Source organism: Oncorhynchus mykiss, chromosome 8 (assembly GCF_057628025.1).
Source record: "Oncorhynchus mykiss isolate SJ-2025 chromosome 8, ASM5762802v1, whole genome shotgun sequence".
Classification (NCBI taxonomy): Eukaryota; Metazoa; Chordata; class Actinopteri; order Salmoniformes; family Salmonidae; genus Oncorhynchus; species Oncorhynchus mykiss.
In genome coordinates, this window is record NC_143029.1 from 51,386,567 (window position 1) to 51,406,593 (window position 20,027).

At 44.8% G+C, this 20,027-nt stretch overlaps 1 protein-coding gene across 2 annotated transcripts in view; it reads left to right on the forward strand.

Moving 5' to 3' along the window:
- The window catches only part of LOC110530017 (low-density lipoprotein receptor-related protein 8), a 186,159-nt gene that overhangs the window by 111,054 nt on the left and 55,078 nt on the right, over window positions 1-20,027 (forward strand). Inside the window, exon 4 of one of the 2 annotated variants that reach the window (XM_036985560.2) lies at window positions 9,252-9,380. The exons of the other annotated variant lie outside the window; for it this stretch is intronic. Coding sequence (XP_036841455.2) covers window positions 9,252-9,380 — 129 coding nt within the window. The remainder of the gene's footprint in view (window positions 1-9,251; window positions 9,381-20,027) is intronic. 2 annotated transcript variants of the gene reach the window in all.

Genomic DNA, 20,027 nt, shown 5'->3' on the forward strand with positions numbered 1-20,027 from the left:
CATTGTAGACCTCCACAAGTCTGGTTCATCCTTGGGAGCAATTTCCAAACGCCTGAAGGTACCACGTTCGTCTGTACAAACAATAGTACGCAAGTATAAACACCATGGGACCACGCAGCCGTCATACAACTCAGGAAGGAGAAACTTTCTCTCTCCTAGAGATGAACGTACTTTGGTGCGAGAAGTGCGAATCAATCCCAGAACAACAGCAAAGGATGCTGGAGGAAACAGGTTCAAAAGTATCTCTATCCTCAGTAAAACAAGTCCTATATCGACATAATCTGAAAGGCCGCTCAGCAAGGAAGAAGCCACTGCTCCAAAACAGCCATAAAAAAGCCAGACTACGATTTGCAACTGCACATGGGGACATGTACTTTTTGGAGAAATGTTCTCTGGTCTGATGAAACAAAAATAGAACTGTTTGGCCATAATGATAATGATGGTTTGGAGGGAAAAGGGGGAGGCTTGCAAGCCGAAGAACACCATCCCAACCATGAAGCACGGGGGTGGCAGCATCATGTTGTGGGGGTGCTTTGCTGCAGGAGGGACTGGTGCACTTCACAAAATAGATGGCATCATGATGTAGGAAAATGATGTGGATATATTGAAGCAACATCTCAAGACATCGGTCAGAAAGTTAAAGCTTGGTCGTAAACGGGTCTTTCAAATGGACAATTACCCCAAGCAGACTTCCAAAGTTGTGGCAAAATAACTTCAGGACAACAAAGTCAAGGTATTGGAGTGGTCATCACAAAGCCCTGACATCAATCCCAAAGAAAATGTGTGGGCCAAACTGAAAAAGCGTGTGCAAGCAAGGAGACCTACAAACCTGACTCAGTTACATCAGCTCTGTCAGGAGGAATGGGCCAAATTTACCCAATTTATTGTGGGAAGCTTGTGGAAGGCTACCAAAAACATTTGATGAAAGTTAAACAATTTAAAGGCAATGCTACCAAATACTAATTGAGTGTATGTAAACTTCTGACCCACTGGGAATGTGATGAAAGAAATCAAAGCTGAAATAAATAATTCTCTCTACTATTATTCTTATAGACATTTCACATTCTTAAAATAAAGTGGCGATCCTAACTCACCGAAGACTGGGCATTTTTACTCTGATAAAATGTCAGGAATTGTGAAAAACTGAGTTTAAATGTATTTGGCTAAGGTGTATGTAAACTTCTGACTTCAACTGTAGGTGCTGTTGAATTCTAGCTATTTTGAAGAAAAAGCCAAAAGAGGATTTATTTTGTGATATTTGGCACTCTTTTGGTGTACGCATCTGTCACAATGAATCTACAGATGGTGTTTAAATCAGATTTCTGACAAATCTACCGCACAGCCAACAAAGTAACTACGGTGCTGGAAGATTATACTAAAATGGAGAAAAAAAACCTCACAGTGCGCTTAGATCAGATGCCAATTTCAGTAAGCAATGTTCTAAGCTTTCAGTTAAAGCAGCTGAGCAGAAATCAGACTTATAAATTCTAACCACTGTGCCAGATGATCAATGCTGTGTAGACATTGTGGATGATGGTGCTCAGTCATCTCTCTCTAAATCACAGACCATGTTCCTGTTTCCTTCCTTCCTTCCTTCCTTCCTTCCTTCCTTCCTTCCTTCCTTCCTTCCTTCCTTCCTTCCTTCCTTCCTTCCTTCCTTCCTTCCTTCCTTCCTTCCTTCCTTCCTTCCTTCCTTCCTTCCTTCCTTCCTTCCTTCCTTCCTTCCTAGAAGTAATCACTGATTGGATCTGTGAAAAGCAATGCACCGGAAGCTTTGATCGATGCTTTTCCTTTGAAATCTAAATCTGTTCAAACCAGCCATCAGAAAGGAAATGCCGCCATTTTGCAAACCCTAACAGGGCCCATCACCAAGTCACATTCACTTAGAGGCAGTGTGTGTTGGTGTGACTCTGGCCTGAACGTGTGAAGGTCGCTCGGTGGTGAGGGAAGCAGCTGGTGCCCAGGGGAGGCAGGTTGAGTGGTGGGGCCTGACGTATCCGCCAACTGCCCCCTAGTGAAACGCTGACCTTACCCTGGGTGTTATAGCTGCAAAACAAGGTAGCCTAAGTACTCAGAGAGCACAGTATGGCACTTATATATTTACTAATACAATAAAGAGACAGAGAAAGTGAGAGAAACAGAGAGGGAGAGGAGAGGAGGCGATAAGAGAGCGAGAAAGACAAAGGGCAAATGAGATGAGTGGATTTTAGTGGAGAAACGGTGATACAGACCCAGAGCAATAGAGAAATGAATGAGGTCCTAAGAGTGCAGCATGACACAGAGATTTACCAATTCCAAAATGAGAACCGCTCAATAGCAGGAAGAGAAAGACGAAGGGAAGGAGAGATGAGGAAGGAGTGGGTGACACATGGGGAGAGAGAAAGAGAAAAAAGGAGGTTGTGATACAGACACGCACTGCCAAATGACCTTTTCAATTCTTATCCTCGAGCAAAATCAAAGCCCTCCATACTGAGCGGCAGAGCGGAGGATAATGAAGGGAGGAGAGAAGGAGGGGTGAATGGGCAGAGGCCTGGATGAAGGCCTTGTTTTGAATCAGAAAAGCAAGATATGGTGGCAAGCAAGAGAGAGAGGGTGAATGAGAGAGTGAGAATGACAGAGAGAGAAAGAAAGAGTGGATAGAGCTGTTCTATCCTCTAACCGATCGCCCTTTGATGAACTACACACTTAATCCCCCTTCGACGCACACAACTGAATCAAATACCAACTGCGTGCCAAAGTGGCTCACGACACTTAAACAACAAGGTAGTGATTGATTAGATTACGCTAAACCCCGGCGACTTCCACAAGCTGCCGCTAAAGTTGTGGCTAATGTGTTTTGTTGGAGAAGGGGGCCATATAGGCCTCGTAAACAACAATTACTCAGAGGCAGAGTGACATTTGTGTCTCAGTTGTTTACCGCTGGAGTGACAAACGAGGACTCAACGTTATGACATGGGAGCTGTAAGGAATTCATAATCTGTCGTAGAGGAGTTGGCTCATTGAACTTAATTTGAAGTTCACTGAAGTTTCTATGACGTGAGGGAAGTGTGGCTTTCGTTTTGGTTTGTATGTCCACATTTGTCGGTAAAGTATGGTGTGTACTTTTTAAGCAGTCCATTTTGACCCATAGGTATCTCCTTTCACTGTTTTATGTTGTAGATGGATAAATCACTCCTGACTGATGTGATTGGTCAGTTTCTTCTAACTGGAACAAACTGTTTAATTCACAGTCATTAATCTATTAATATTATATATACCCCGCTGAAATAAATGCTGGTGACTAGTGCTGTGTTTTTTCTGGTGACCAGCTTTCGCTGTGTTTTTACTGGTGACCAGCAGCACCAGCATAAATTGGTCACCAGCATACCAGCATGAGTTGGTCACCTGCATCACCAGCTGGTCGGCCAACCTCACCATCTCCCCCCTTTTGTAGCCGCCCTTTGCCTTGATGACAGCTTTGCACACTCTTGGCATTCTCTCAACCAGCATCACCTGGAATGCTTTTTCAACAGTCTTGGAAAGAGAGTTTCCACATATGCTGAGCACTTCTTGGCTGCTTTTCCTTCACTCTGCGGTCTGACTCATTCTAAACCATCAATTTGGTTGAGGTCAGAGGATTATGGAGGCCAGGTCATCTGATGCAGCACTCCATCACTCTCCTTCTTGGTAAAATAGCCTTTACACAGCCTTGAGGTGTGTTGGGTCATTGACCTGTTGAAAAACAAATGATAGTCCCAGTAAGCCAAAACCAGATGGGGTGGCGTATCCCTGCAGAATGCTCTGGTAGCCATGCTGGTTAAGTGTGCCTTGAATTCTAAATAATACAGATAGTGTCACCAGCAAAGCACCCCCACACCATAACACCTCCTCCTCCATGCTTTATGGTGGGAAATACACATGCAGAGATCATTCGCTCACCCACACCGGTCTGACAAAGTCACGTCGGTTGGAAACAAAAATCTACAATTTGGACTCCAGACCAAAGGACACATTTCCACCGGTCTAATGTCCATTGCTCGTGTTTCTTGGCCCAAGCAAGTCTCTTCTTATTAGTGTCCTTTAGTAGTGGTTTCTTTGCAGCAAATCGACCATGAAGGCCTGATTTACACAGTCTCCTCTGAACAGTTGATGTTGAGATGTGTCTGTTACTTGAACTCTGAAGCATTTATTTGGGCTACAATTTCTGACGCTGGTAACTCTAATGAACTTATCATCTGCAGAAGAGGTAACTGGGTCTTCCATTCCTGTGGCGGTCCTCATGAGAGCCAGTTTCATCACAGAGCTTGATGGTTTTTGCGACTGCACTAGAAGAAACTTTCAAAGTTCTTGAAATGTTCCGTATTGACTAGAGGTCGACCGATTTATGATTTTTCAACGCTGATACCGATACCGATTATTGGAGGACTAAAAAAGCTGATACCGATTAATTGGACGATTAAAAAAAACAAGTATTTTAAATTTATTTGTAATAATGACAATTACAACAATACTGAATGAACACTTATTTGAACTTAATATAGTACATCAATAAAAATCCATTTAGCCTCAAGTAAATAATGAAACATGTTCAATTTGGTTTAAATAATGCAAAAACAAAGTGTTGGTGAAGAAAGTGCAATATGTGCCATGTGTGTAACGATCGTCTTCGGGAGAAAGAGAGGAGGACCAAAGCGCAGCGTGGTTAGTGTTCATATTTTTGAATAAACAACTGAACACTTCAAAAAATACAAAACAACAGTAACAACCGAAACAGTTCTATCTGGTGCAGACACACAAAGACTGAAAATAAACACCCACAAAACCCAGGTGGAAAAAGGCTACCTAAGTATGATTCTCAATCAGAGACAACTAACAACACCTGCCTCTGATTGAGAACCATACTAGGCCGAACACAAAAACCAACATAGAAAAACAAACAGACTGCCCACCCCAACTCACGCCCTGACCACACAAAAACAAAGCCAAACAAAGGAACTAAGGTCAGAACGTGACAGTACCCCCCCCCCCCCCCCCAAAGGTGCGGACTCCGGCCGCAAAACCTAAACCTATAGGGGAGGGTCTGGGTGGGCGTCTGTCCGCGGTGGCGGCTCTGGAGCGGGACGTGGACCCCACTTCACCATAGTTTTTGTCCACCTCCTCAACCGCCCCCGTGGCCTCTTATGAGCGGCGACCCTCGCCGCCGACCTCGGACTGGGGACCCTCGCCACGGGTCCCGAATGGACGGGAGATTCTGGCAGCGCCGGAGTGAAGGCCGACTCCGGCAGCGCCGGACAGGCGGGGGACTCCGGCGGCTCAGGACAGACGGGAGACTCTGGCGGCTCAGGACAGACGGGAGACTCTGGCGGCTCGGCGCGAGCACCTGTAGGGAGAAGACAGAGAGACAGTCTGGTGCGGGGGGCTGCCACCGGAGGGCTGGTACGTGGAGGTGGCACCGGACAGACCGGACCGTGAAGCTGCACTGGAGCTCTTGAGCACTGAGCCTGCCCAACCTTACCTGGCTGAATGCTCCCCGTAGCCAGAAATGTTTGGGACTGCCTCTCGGGTTTCTAGCCGCGCTGCCTCCTCATACCGCCGCCTCTCTGCTTTCGCTGCCTCCAGCTCAGCCTTGGGGCGGCGATATTCTCCAGCCTGTGCCCATGGTCCCTTGCCGTCCAGAATCTCCTCCCATGTCCAGGAGTCCTGTGTTTTTAGCCGCTGCTGCTGCTGCCTGTTACCATGCTGCTTGGTCCTTGGTTGGTGGGTGTTTCTGTAATGATCGTCTTCGGGAGAAAGAGAGGAGGACCAAAGTGCAGCGTGGTTAGTGTTCATCTTTTTTAATAAACAACTGAACACTTCAAAAAATACAAAACAACAAAGTGACAACCGAAACAGTTCTACCTGGTGCAGACACACAAAGACTGAAAATAAACACCCAGAAAACCCAGGTGGACAAAGGCTACCTAAGTATGATTCTCAATCAGAGACAACTAACGACACCTGCCTCTGATTGAGAACCATACTAGGCCGAACACAAAAACCAACATAGAAAAACAAACAGACGGCCCACCACAACTCACGCCCTGACCACACAAAAACAAAGCCAAACAAAGGAACTAAGGTCAGAACGTGACACCATGTAAAAAAGCAAACGTTTAAGTGCCTTGCTCAGAACATGAGAACATATGAAAGCTGGTGGTTCCTTTTAACATGAGACTTCAATATTCCAAGGTAAGAGGTTTTAGGTTGTAGTTAATATAGTATTTATAGGACTATTTCTCTCTATACCATTTTTACTATTGGATGTTCCCATAGGCACTTTAGTATTGCCAGTGTAACAGTATAGCTTTTGTCCATCTCCTCGCCCCTACCTGGGCTTGAACCAGGAACACATCAACAACAGCCACCCTCGAAGCGTCGTTACCCATCGCTCCACAAAAGCCGCGGCCCTTGCAGAGCAAGGGGAACAACTACTCCAAGTCTCAGAGCGAGTGATGTTTGAAACGTTATTAGCGCGCACCCCGCTAACTAGCTAGCCATTTCACTTCGGTTACACCAGCCTAATCTCGGGAGTTGATAGGTTTGAAGTCATAAACAGCTCAATGCTTGAAGCACAGCGAAGACCTGCTGGCAAAACGCACAAAAGTGCTGTTTGAATGAATGCTTACGAGCCTGCTGGTGCCTACCACTGCTCAGTCAAATTGCTCTATCAAATATCAAATCATAGATTTAATTCTAACATAATAACACACAGAAATACGAGCCATTGGTTATTAATATGGTAGAATCCGAAAACTATAATTTCGAAGAAAACAAAACGTTTATTATTTCAGTGAAATACGGAACCGTTCCGTATTTTATCTAACGGGTTGCATCCCTAAGTCTAATTATTGCTGTTACATTGCACAACCTTCAGCAGGGTAGATACTTTTCTTGTTACCAAATATGCGTTGTGGTTTTATTCGGCATGTCTCACTTTAAAGGGGGAGTGGTTAAAAAGACTATCTGTTTTCCTTCAACCACTTTTTTTGGATTGAGATCGTCTGGGGATATGAAACTAATGGAATCGTCCCAAAAGTGCAAACCCTGCCCATCTGTCACTCAGGCAGGCCCAATCAAGCATTTAAAGTTTTAAAAGTATTGTCAGGAAAACAAATACTATTTGCATGCAGGTCTGATTCGAACTGTCATCGAGGTTAAACCTTGTAAAAGCAAGGTGACACTATTTCTTAGCCTGCCTCCGAGTGCTCCTGGCTCTGCAGTACAGCCCCACAATGCAGACAGAGTCAGCCAGTGTGTCATGCTGCCTGGTGGTGGTGGGTGGTGGGGAGCATAAGAGAGTAACTTGGCCCGGTCCGCTGGGCAGAATAAATGGCACCAAACGATCAGATAGCATGAGTTACAGGCAGATTTACTGCTACATTACGCTGGGCTAGCATAGCCGCGTCCCTGTCTGTGAATTGTGGTTTAGGTACAAGAATGCTAGCTTGCTTGCTAAAGCCCTTCCAACGCTGTACAGTGCCTTCAGAAAGTATTCATACCCCTTGAGTTATTCCTAATTTTATTGTGTTACAGCCTGAATTCAAAATAGATGATAAAAAACATATTTAATCCATCTACACACAACTGCCCATATTGACAAAGAGAAAACAACATGTTTGTAAATACAGAAATATATCATTTACGTAACTATTTAAACCCCTGAGTCAATATGTTAGAATCACCTTTGGCAGCGATTACAGCGATGAGTCTTACTGGGTAAGTCACTAAGAGCCATCCACACCTGGATTGTACAATATTTGCCCATTATTATTTAAGAAATTCTTCAAGTTTTGTCCAATTGGTTGTTGATCATTGCTAGAAACCATTTTCAAGTCTTGCCATAGATTTTCAAGCATAAAACTGTAACTCGGCCACTCAGGAACATTCACTGTCTTCTTGGTGAGAAACTCCAGTGTAGATTTGGCCTTGTGTTTTAGGTTATTGTCCTGCTGAAAGGTGAATTCATCTCCCAGTGTCTGGTGGAAAGCAGACGTAACCAGGTTTTCCTTTAGGATTCAACAAAAAAGATGAACGTGGTACCTTCAGGCATTTGTCATGCACAAAGTAGATGTCCTAAACGACTTGCCAAATGTATAGTTTGTTAACAAGAATTTTGTGGAGTGGTTGAATTTTTTTTTTTTCAACTGTAGATACTTCTCCTGTTTGCTTTTTACCACCATGAAATAAATCATTGTATTTGATCAAATTAAAATACCATATGCCGTTTCAATGATGTATAGTACATGTATACCATCATACCGTTAATCATTTTCGTTAATCGTTAATCATCTCCAATGCTTTTTTTTGCCTTTTTTTGCGCATTACGTGAAAATCCGAGACCCTGCTAAACCAGCCCTCAGCTCGACTATGACAAGCTAATAAAAGGTTGTGACACTATTAACATCTAACACACTCGAAAACAAGACCAAATCAAATTACCAGCAGATTTTTTTTTCTTCGTTGATTCGATTCGGGGGCGACTGTGAAAAACGGCTTAAATCCAGCCGGCTGTATGTACTGTAAGCAGAGATGTATAATTAACGACAGCCGGGCTTGATACTAAACGCTGAGTAATCTGGATCAAACGGCGCCCGTGCCAAATACACCAACCAACAGATTGGGCTAGAAAGAGGGGGAGATGGAGGAGACTGTGAGCTGGGGGGACCAGTGTTCTCTTTCACACTGCGGCCAACTGTACATTTGCTGTATTAAATGTTCTTGTCATGTCTCTAGGGTTGAGGCTAGAAAACAAAATATGTTGGCTGAGTGGTTGTGCTTCTGGATGTGTGTCAGTGACATGGGGATGTTGTTTTGTTTATAGACAGTAGGTCCATGAAGATACTAGGGCTGAATTCTATTTAGACCCCTCGCCCCTTACATACACCCTAGACATTCCTGTAGTTATGAGTGGATTGGATAGAATTCCATATCGACACCTAGCCTCTACAACCTAGACCTAGGATTTGATAGATATAAGCATCATGTTGATAGCTTCACCATTGCGTTTTATAGGCCCAAGCGGATACAAGGGCTCGCTCGCTCTCCTGATACACAAATCTGGTATTATGGTGATGAGCAATGTAGCAGTAACTCGGTGGCCAAATTACTTACACCTACTCAGTCGCCTCAGGTCTGCAAAGTGGAGTGAGTGAGGGCAGCAGGGGAGGGTGTTGGAATGGAACGCAGCCTAACAAGTCACCTCTGCCATCCCTCCCTTCCTCCCTCCCCTCCAGGCAAACAGACCTGCCCTCCGGAGAAGTTTGACTGCGGCGGCTCTACCAACAAGTGTGTCTCAGTGTCGTGGCGATGCGACGGCGAGCGGGACTGTGAGAACGGGTCAGACGAGGAGGACTGTGCCGCCGGTGAGTGTAACGGACAGCTGTCAATCGAAGGCCATAGAAACGACTTATTGGCAGAGACAGGTGTCCTCACGCTAAGGACGGGCAGCAGTCCAGCCCACTGCCAAAGTGCCTGACTGATTTTTTAATGGAAAACTATGTTGAAAATAGAAGGGGGAAAAAGCATTTATAAAGTGTTCTGCTCAGTTGTCTTTTGAGACATAAAATGAATCAATAGGATGCATTACCTGTCAAACCGCACCCCAGCCAAACCCGGACGACACTGAGCCAATTGTGCACCACCCTTACGTAACTTCCAATCACTGCCGGATGTGATACAGCCTGGATTTGACCCAGGGACTGTAGTCAAACCGCTGCGCCACCCGGGAGTGTTTCCATGACATAGACTAACCAGGTAGTAGGTGCCAGGCGCACCAGCTTGAATGTGTCAAGAACTGCAACGCTGCTGGGTCTTTCATGCTCAATTGTTTCCTGTGTGTATAAAGAATGGTCCACCACCCAAAAGACATTCAGCCAACTTGACACAACTGTGGGAAGCATTGGAGTCAACTTTAGCCAGCATCCCTGTGGAACGCTTTCGACACCTTGTGGAGTCCATGCCCTGGCAAATTGAGGCTGTTCTGAGGGCAAAGGGAGCAGGGTTAAACTCAATGTTAGGAAGGTTTTCTTAATGTTTTGTACACGGTGGATATCTGGCGCTAATAGTGGAATGATAGTGTTTCACAGTATTACTTACCCACCAGTGTTGTGATTGGCTGTGACATTGGCCTATTGACTTCTCGGTTGGCTGTTCTGACTTTGTGGAAATCACTAATTTCCTGGCTGCTAAAATTCTAAACTTTTTGCTCCATTTCAGTTCATGTGAGAAAACAAGCACTGAATCGCCAGCATTAAACAGCTGTAAAAATGTCATTTTTTGGTTATTGAAAAGATACAGTGCCTTCAGAAACTATTCACACTCTTTGACATTTTTCACATTTTGTTGTGTTACAAGGTGGGATTTAAATGAATTTAATTGTCATTATTTGTCAACGATGTACACAAAATATTCTGTATTGTCAAAGTGTATGGTAAAATACAACCATTTTCAGGTCTTGCCATAGATTTTCATGCAGATTTAAGTCAAAACTGTAACTCGGCCACTCAGGAACATTCACTGTTTTCTTGGTAAGCAACTCCAGTGTAGATTTGGCCTTAAGATTTAGGTTATTGTCCTGCTGAAAGGTGAATTCATCTCCCAGTGTCTGGTGGAAATCAGACCGAACCCGTTTTTTCCCTAGGATTTGGCCTGTGCTTAGCTCCATTCTGTTTATTTTTTATCCTGAAAAACTCGCCAGTCCTTAACGATTACAAGCATATCCATAACATGATGCAGCCACCACTATGCTGTGGTACTCAGTAATGTGTTCTATTGGATTTTCCCCAAACATAACACTTTGTATTCAGGAGAAAAAGTGAATAGCTTTGCCACATGTTTTACAGTGTTACTTTAGTGCCCTGTTGCAAACAGGATGCATGTTTTGGAATATTTGTATTCTTTACAGGCTTCCTTCATTTCACTCTGTCAATTAGGTTAGTATTGTTGAGTAACTACAATGTTGTTGATCCAACCTCAGTTTTCTCCTATCACAGCCAGAGTTGAATACTCTGTAACTGTTTTAAAGTCACCATTGGCCTCACGCTGGAATCCCTGAGCGGTTTCCTTCTTCTCCGGCAACTGAGTTGGGAAGGACCCCTGTATCTTTGTGGCGATTGGGTTTATTGATCCAAAGTGTAATTAATGACTTCACCGTGCTCAAAAAGGGATATTCACTGTCTGCTTGTTGTACAGCTAGCAAAAAGTGCCCTTCTTCGAGAGGCATTGGAAAACTCCCTGGTCTTTGTGGTTGAATCTATGTTTGAAATCCACTACTCGACTGAGGAACCTTACAGATAGTTGTATGTGTGGGGTACAGACATGGGGTAGTCATTCAAAAATCACGTTAAACACTATTATTACACACAGTGAGTCCATGCAACTTATTATGTGACTATTTTAGGCTTGCCAAAACAAAAGGGGATGAGTACTTCTTAACTCTAGACATAACAGCTTTTCATTTTGAATTAATTTGTACAAATAACTCCACTTTGACATTATTTGGTATTGTGTGTAGTAGGCCAGTGACCCCAAAAATATTAATTTAAGCCATTTTAAAGTCAGTACTGACTGAACATGTATGCCATTCTGCGGCAGTACCCTTGTCTTAGAATTGGGTTTAAACAATTGTCGCCATGTTACAATTCTATGTATTTTATATAGGCCCACTACTGTGTGACATTAAAGTGTTTTCTTCTTAGAGATCCCTATCTTCTCCATATCTGGCTTTTTGGTGTTTATTTTCTCCGTATGCTTATCTTCTGACGATGGAGGACACGACAGCTCGGTGTGCAGCACTTGAGATTTCTCGGGCATCGCAAATGGCACCGTATTCCCTACATAGTGCACTACTTTTTGTCAGGGCCTGTCAAAAGTAGTGCTCTGTGTTGGGAATAGAGTCCCATTTGGGACGCATCCCCTATCGATGGAAACGGGGGCTAATGAATAAATCAGCTCTGCCGAGAAAATAAATAGACTTTGATGCACAAATCAAAGGTTGCAATTCAATATCAAGTATGAGAATCAGTGTGTATAGAACTTGCCCTTGGCGGCCGGCGAGAGCTTTGGTATCTCCCATGACTTATCGCAATCATAGCGGTAGGAAGAGCCACCCATTAAACTTGACCCAGCTTTGCATGGTGCAAGCGCCAATCCATCAACAATGGATGATGACATCGCCCTCCTCTTTACCTAATCACGTGCCACCCTGGTGCGTCTCCACACACTCATACAAACACCCCGCCGTGACTACACTCCTGCCCTACTTTACACAGCAGCGTGAAGAATTGACTTCTCCTTTTCTCTCGTGCCCTCTTCTCTCCCGCATGTCGGGAAAAATTGATTGAAGCGAAAGCACCACGGGAGGCTGAATGTTTGGACTTTGAAGATTGTGTGCCGCCGTGGCACGCACGCAGAAAGCTACACTTGGAGAGACCCTGTCTTATTTTCCCCAGATGAGGGAAAGAGCAGAGAGAAGGAGAAAATAATGCTGTATGTTTCCCTGGTATCATTTGAGTCCCCAAGGTTCTTGTGTGTCTGTGTGTTCTTATTTTTAACTAGGAAAGTCAGTTAGGAACAAATTCTTATTTTCAACGATGGCCTTGTTCAGGGGCAGAATGAGAGATTTTTACTTTGTCAGCTCAGGGATTTGATCTTTCAACCTTTTGGTTATTAGTCCTACACTCTAACCACGAGGCTACCTGTCGCCCCAGGCTACCTGCTGCGCAGGTAATTGTAAAATTGTAAATCAAAACAACTATTTACTCCTCTCAGATATGGTCTGTGAACATGCATTTACTTCAGTAAATAGAACATTCAAAAATAGACCTGGTTTCAAATATTATTTTAAATCTTTGTTTTTTTTTATTTAGCTAGATGGGCATGGTTTGTGTTTTTGCTTTTATTCTACTGGTCCCATTACACCACGCAAGTACAATCACGCCACATTCAACCATATTTGATCCAAGGTCTGTGTAAAATACATCTATGCCACTTTGCCCATAACATTCCTTCGGCTACAGGAGCTAATAGTTGACTGAAAATGGCACACCCACTAGCATTACGAGATCCCACTGACTTTCGCTGTAATACCTTCTTAAGTTTTTTAGCTGTAGTCAGCCCGGCTCCATTGAGAGCCCTTCTAGCCTGCTCTAATCTCTTTCTCGTTCTAATTTCTCCATTGACCCCTCCAGACTAAGCCTCTCAGTGATGACTTCAGGCCAGTGGCCACTGCCTCCCCTAGAGCTCAAACACTGCTGGGCTTGTATGGCATCCATATTAGGATTTCCCTCAGTTGTCAGACGGATCTCACTTTATTGTCAAAACTCCGTAAGTTGTCAGTTTTCAGACAAAAGTCCCTCTCGGTCTTGGCAGTCAAGTTTCGTCTGAGGACTGAGTACGGAAGGACTTCAGAATACGGATGCTGTAATATTAGGATTGGGAGTTATACTGGTCGGGTAATCTGATGCTACAGTAGATCTTCGATTTAATAATAGGTATCATTTCTACCGTTTCTACATTGCTATAATACTGTAGTCGCAACCACACTGCACACTGCCCTAACCCATCTGGACAAGAGGAATACCTATGTGAGAATGCTGTTCATCGACTACAGCTCAGCATTCAACACCATAGTACCCTCCAAACTCGTCATCAAGCTCGAGACCCTGGGTCTCCACCCCGCCCTGTGCAACTGGGTACTGGACTTCCTGACGGGCCGCCCCCAGGTGGTGAGGGTAGGTAACAACATCTCCACCCCGCTGATCCTCAACACTGGGGCCCCACAAGGGTGCGTTCTGAGCCCTCTCCTGTACTCCCTATTCACCCATGACTGCGTGGCCATGCACGCCTCCAACTCAATCATCAAGTTTGTGGACGCACCACAGTGGTAGGCTTGATTACCAACAACGACGAGACGGCCTACAGGGAGGAGGTGCGAGCCCTCGGAGTGTGGTGTCAGAAAAATAACCTCACACTCAACGTCAACAAAACAAAGGAGATGATTGTGGACTTCAGGAAACAGCAGAGGGAGCACCCCCCTATCCACATTGAAGGGACAGTAGTGGAGAGGGTAGTAAGTTTTATGTTCCTCGGCATACACATCACGGACAAACTGAATTTGTCCACCCACACAGACAGCGTTGTGAAGAAGGCGCAGCAGCGCCTCTTCAACCTCAGGAGGCTGAAGAAATTCGGCTTGTCACCAAAAGCACTCCCAAACTTCTACAGATGCACAATCGAGAGCATCCTGTCGGGCTGTATCACCGCCTGGTACGGCAACTGCTCCGCCCACAACCGTAAGGCTCTCCAGAGGGTAGTGAGGTTTGCACAATGCATCACCGGGGGCAAACTACCTGCCCTCCAGGACACCTACACCACCCGATGTCACAGGAAGGCCATAAAGATCATCAAGGACAACAGCCACCCGAGCCACTGCCTGTTCACCCCGCTATCATCCAGAAGGCAAGGTCAGTACAGGTGCATCAAAGCAGGGACCGAGAGACTGAAAAACAGCTTCTATATCAAGGCCATCAGACTTTTAAACAGCCACCACTAACATTGAGTGGCTGCTGCCAACATACTGACTCAACTCCATCCACTTTAATAAATGGAAATTGATGTAAAAAATGTATCACTAGCCACTTTAAACAATGCCACTTAATATAATGTTTACATACCCTACATTACCCATCTCATATGTATATGTATATACTGTACTCTATATCATCTACTGCATCTTTATGTAATACATGTATCACTAGCCACTTTAAACTATGCCACTTTGTTTACATACCCTACATTACTCATCTTATATGTATATACTGTACTCGATACCATCTACTACATATTGCCTATGCCGTTCTGTACCATCACTCATTCATATATCTTTATGTACATATTCTTTATCCCTTTACACTTGTGTCTATAAGGTAGTAGTTGTGGAATTGTTAGGTTAGATTACTCGTTGGTTATTACTGCATTGTCGGAACTAGAAGCACAAGCATTTCGCTACGCTCACATTAACATCTGCTAACCATGTGAATGAGACAAATAAGATTTGATTTGATTGACTCGCCATTCAGAGAGGCGGCAGGAGAATTGACTTCAAAGGAGTTAGGTTAGGTAACACACTGTCTCTGTGTTGGTATTCACCAGGAGAAGGTGCATTAAGGTGCATGGACAATGACTGGCACATAATAACACATGCCATTCCTCGCAGCCAGGCAGTTAGCATCTAGATACATTTTACATTACATTCAAGTGATTTAGCAGACACTTTTATCCAAAGCGTGCATTCATCTTAAGACAGCTAGGTGAGATAACCACATGTTGTAGTAAATACATTTCTCCTCAATACAGAAGTTTTCAGCGGAGTCAGTGCTAGAAGGAAAAGACAAGTGCAATTTTTCTATTCTTATTTTTTTTTTAATGGGGTTTGGGAATAAGATTTCAATGTTTTATTTAAGATACTCTTTGAAGATGTAGGTTTTCAGTTGTTTTTGGAAGATGGGCAGGGACTCTGCTTTCCTACCATCAGAGGGAAGCTTGCTCCGCCATTGGGGTGCTAGGACAGGGAAGAGCTTTGACTGGGCTGAGTGGGCCTGCACAGAGCCCTGATCTCAACCCCATCAAACACCTTTGGGATGAATTGGAAGGCCAACTGCGAACCAGGCCTAATCACCCAACATCAGTGCCCGACCTCACTAATGGTCTTGTGACTAAATGGAAGCAAGTCCCTGCTGCAATGTTCCAACTTCTAGTGGAAAGCCTTTCCAGAAGAGTGGAAACTGTTAGAGCTGCAAAGGGGGGACCACTCCACATTAATGCCCATGATTTTGGAATGAGATGTTCGACGAGCACTTGTCCACATACTTGTGGTTGTGTCTGTTCCCAGATTTGTTTGTGCTGTACTTCTAAGGTCGTTGTAACTTGACAGCACAAATAGATCTGGGATCAGTCCAATACTCTTTGAAGATGTAGGTTTTCAGTTGTTTTTGGAAGATGGGCAGGGACTCTGTTTTCCTACCTTCAGAGGGAAGCTTGTTCCACCATTGGGGTGCCAGGACAGGGAAGAGCTTTGACTAGGCTGAGCGAGCACTTGACCCCCGGTAGGGGTGGGACCAGAGGTGGCAGAACGGAGTGTTCGGGTTGGGGTGTAGGGTTTGAGCATAGCCTGAAGGTAGGGAGGGGCAGTTACCCTTAATGCTCTGTAGGCAAGCACCATGGTCTTATAGTAGATGCGAGCTTCAACTGGAAGCCAGTGGAGTGTGCGGAGGAGTGTGGTGAAATGGGAGAACACCAGGCGGGCTGCAACGTAAATTGCAAGGGTTTGATGGCACAAGCGGAGAACCCAGCCAACAGGCAGTTGCAGTAGGCCAGACGGGAGATTAAAAGTGCCTGGATTAGGACCTGCACCGCTTCCTGTGTGAGGTAGGGTCGTACTCTACGGATGTTGTAGAGCGTGAACCTGCAGGAGTGAGTCACTGCTTTGATGTTTGCAGAGAACCACAGTTGTCCAGGGTCAGGCCAAGGTTCTTTGCATTCTGGGAGGGAGACATTGTGGAGTTCTCAACTGTGATGGAGAGGTCTTGGAGCGGGTGGGCCTTCTCCGGAAGAGCAGCTCTGTCTTGTTTAGCTTGAGGTGGTGGGCCGACATCCAAGCTGTGATGTTGACCAGGCACCCAGAGATGCGTGTCACCACCTGGGTGTCAGAAGGGGGGAAGGAGAAAGGTAGTTGAGTGTCATCCGTATATCAATGATAGAAGAGACCATGAGGACATGACGGAGCCGGGGGCCTAGAACCGAGCCCTGGGGAACACCAGTAGTGTGAGTATGTGGTGTAGACATAGATCCTTTCCACTTCACCTGGTAGGAGCGGCCTGCCAGGTAGCATGCAATCCAAGAGTGTGCAGAGCCTGAGACGCCAAGCCCTGAGAGGGTGAAGAGAAGGATCTGATGGTTCACGGTGTCGAAGGCAGCGGATAGATCGAGGAGGACAGAGGAGAGTCAGCTTTGGCCGTGTGGAGATCCTCCGTGGCACAGAGGAGAGCGGTCTCGGTTGAGGGATGGTTAGGGTCAAGAAGATTGTTCTGTTTTGGAAAGATACAGGACTAAACTGTGATAGATTCAAAATGCAAGTAATGTCCATGTAAAGACAGACTTATAAGATAGACATGTAGACACTAGACACAAGCAGCATACACACAAACACACTCTAGGAGTTTTTTCTGGGTGACACGGGGTTAGTAAGTATAGATATTTATAATAGTATAAAAATAAGCTTGTTTTTGTTTTGCTTGAGTTTCACGCTTTACCGACAATGGCCGCAAAATACATGTCAACAATTGACAAGAGTACGTGGACCGGCTATGGTTTTATCCTGCTTAGAGAGAACTACAATAGTATGCACACGCACACAAACATACACATTCCAACAACCTTGCCCTCCATGCCAGAGTCTGGGGCCTTGAGACCCTAGAGACAGTTGTGCTCCCTCTTGGAAGCCATCCCAATCCTAGCAAAGCTCTCTGCACTTCATCCAGTCAGTTTAAAAAAGTTAATTGCATCAAGGAGTTTCGCTAATTGAGTCATCCACGTGTTAAATAATGCATTAAGTCGAATCCTGCCCTCCGTCCGTCTCTTTCTCTCTCCCTCACTCTCTCTCTCACATTACATAACATTACATTAAGCAGGCAGCAGTCCCCTAAAGAGAAAGTTGAGCTCCTCTGTCCAGTCAGCTGTAGTAAAGTAAATGTGCTGCCCTGTACTCACACACACAGGCTCTGAGGTCCTCTCACGAGCAAGGAACACGCCTGTCGCATGGGATCTCTGGGTAGTAGAGTAGGGGAGTGTGTATGACATGGTGATGAGCAATTAACCAAAATGTCAGTAATTTTTGTGGGTTTAAACTAATTGACTACATTTTGTTTGTTTTATTCTGTGAGTGTAACGTTCTTCGTCGGGCGAAAGAGAGGAGGACCAAAATGCAGCGTGATGATTATCCATTTTAATAGAATACTTTAACAACGAACAAAAACAATAAACCGACAAAATGAACGAAGACGAAACAGTCCCGTAACGTGAACACAAAACCAGGAACACTGGAATCAGGAACAATCACCCACACCTCACAATACAAAACAGGCTACCTAAATATGGTTCCCAATCAGAGACAACGACTAACACATGCCTCTGATTGAGAACCATATCAGGCCAAACACATCGAAACAGACAAACTAGACATACAACATAGAATGCCCACTCATATCACACCCTGACCAAACAAAACATAGAAACAAACAACGCAAACTATGGTCAGAGTGTGACAGTGAGCCAATTAACAGGCCAATATTCTACATAGTTTTGCACATCTTGATATATTATCTTGCACTTCACGAAATATCGCCAATGTCAAATATCATGATTTTAGATTTAATCATACTGTATATCGTCCCAATCCTAAAGGCGACTGAACAGAAAATCACCTTGTCTTTGAGGGTATAAAAAAATTGTGGATTTGGCTATTTCAGCCACACCTGTTCCTGACAGGTGTATAAAATCAAGTGCACAGCCATGCAATCTCCATAGACAAACATTGGCAGTAGAATGGCCTTACTGAAGAGCACAATGACTTTCAATATGGCACCATCATAGGATGCCACCTTTCCAACAAGTCACCTTTGTCAAATTTCTATCCTGCTAGTGCTGCCCCGGTCAACTGTAAGTGCTGTTATTGTGAAGTGAAAACATCTAGGAGCAACAACGGCTCAGCCACAAGGTGGTAGGCCACACAATCTCATAGAACGAGACCACTGAGTGCTGATGCGCGTAGTGCATAAAAACCGTCTGTCCTCAGTTGCAACTCCCACTAACGAGTTCCAAACTGTCTCTGGAAGCAACGTCAGCACAATAACTGTTCTTCGGGAGATTCGGGAAATGGGTTTCCATGGCCGAGGAGCTGCACACAAGCCTAAGATCACCATATGCGCTATGCCAAGCGTCGGCTGGAGTTGTAAGGACAGATACTAGGAGATGAGAAGCAAGTACAGGGAGTGAATATTTAATGAGTAAACAGACAGGAAACAAAACATGAACAGCGTCTGGACAAGGGACACATAACCACATTAATGCTGATTTGGGAAAGAGTCACCATTAACGTGATGTGATGGAGCATTAACGTAACGTGATGGAGTCCAGGTGAGTCCAATGAAGCGCTGATGTGTAATGATAAGCAGCCTGGCAACCTCAAGAGCCAGAGAGGGGGAGCGGGAGCAGACGTAACAGGAGTGGGGGTGTAAAGCTCGCCACCATTGAACTCTGGAGCAGTGGAAATGCGCTCTGGAGTGATGAATCACGCTTCACCATCTGGCAGTCTAACGGACTAATCTGGGTTTGACGAAGTAATCTGGGCTACCTGCCCCAATGATTAGTGCCAACTGTAATGTTTGGTGGAGGAGGAATAATGGTCTGGGGCTGTTTTTATGGTTTGGCCTAGGCCCCTTAATTCCAGTGAAGGGAAATCTTAATGCTAAAGCATACAATGACATTCTCAACGATTCTGTGTTTCCAACTTTGTTGCAACAGTTTGAGGAAGGCCCTGTTTCAGTATGACAATGCCCCCGTGCACAAAGCGAGGTCCATACAGAAATAGTTTGTCGAGATCTGTGTTGAAGAACTTGACTGGCCTGCACAGAGCAATGACCTCAACCCCATCAAACACCTTTGCAATGAATTGGAAGGCCGACTGCGAGCCAGGCCTAATCACCCAAAATCAGTGCCCGACCTCACTAATGCTCTTGTGGCTGAATGGACAGCCAACACAGCTTTCGCTGCTATGCAGTGTCTTAGACCGTTGTGCCACTCAGTCGCTGTACAATGTGACTGGTTGGGAGTGGCCTACAGTACTACATACAGTGAGAGCAAAATAATCCTAGCAAAATAAAAGAATAACAATGTTAGTGTAACAACAGTTTTAGTAAGTAATACTGAAGTCTAATACTGAAGTCGTGCACAAT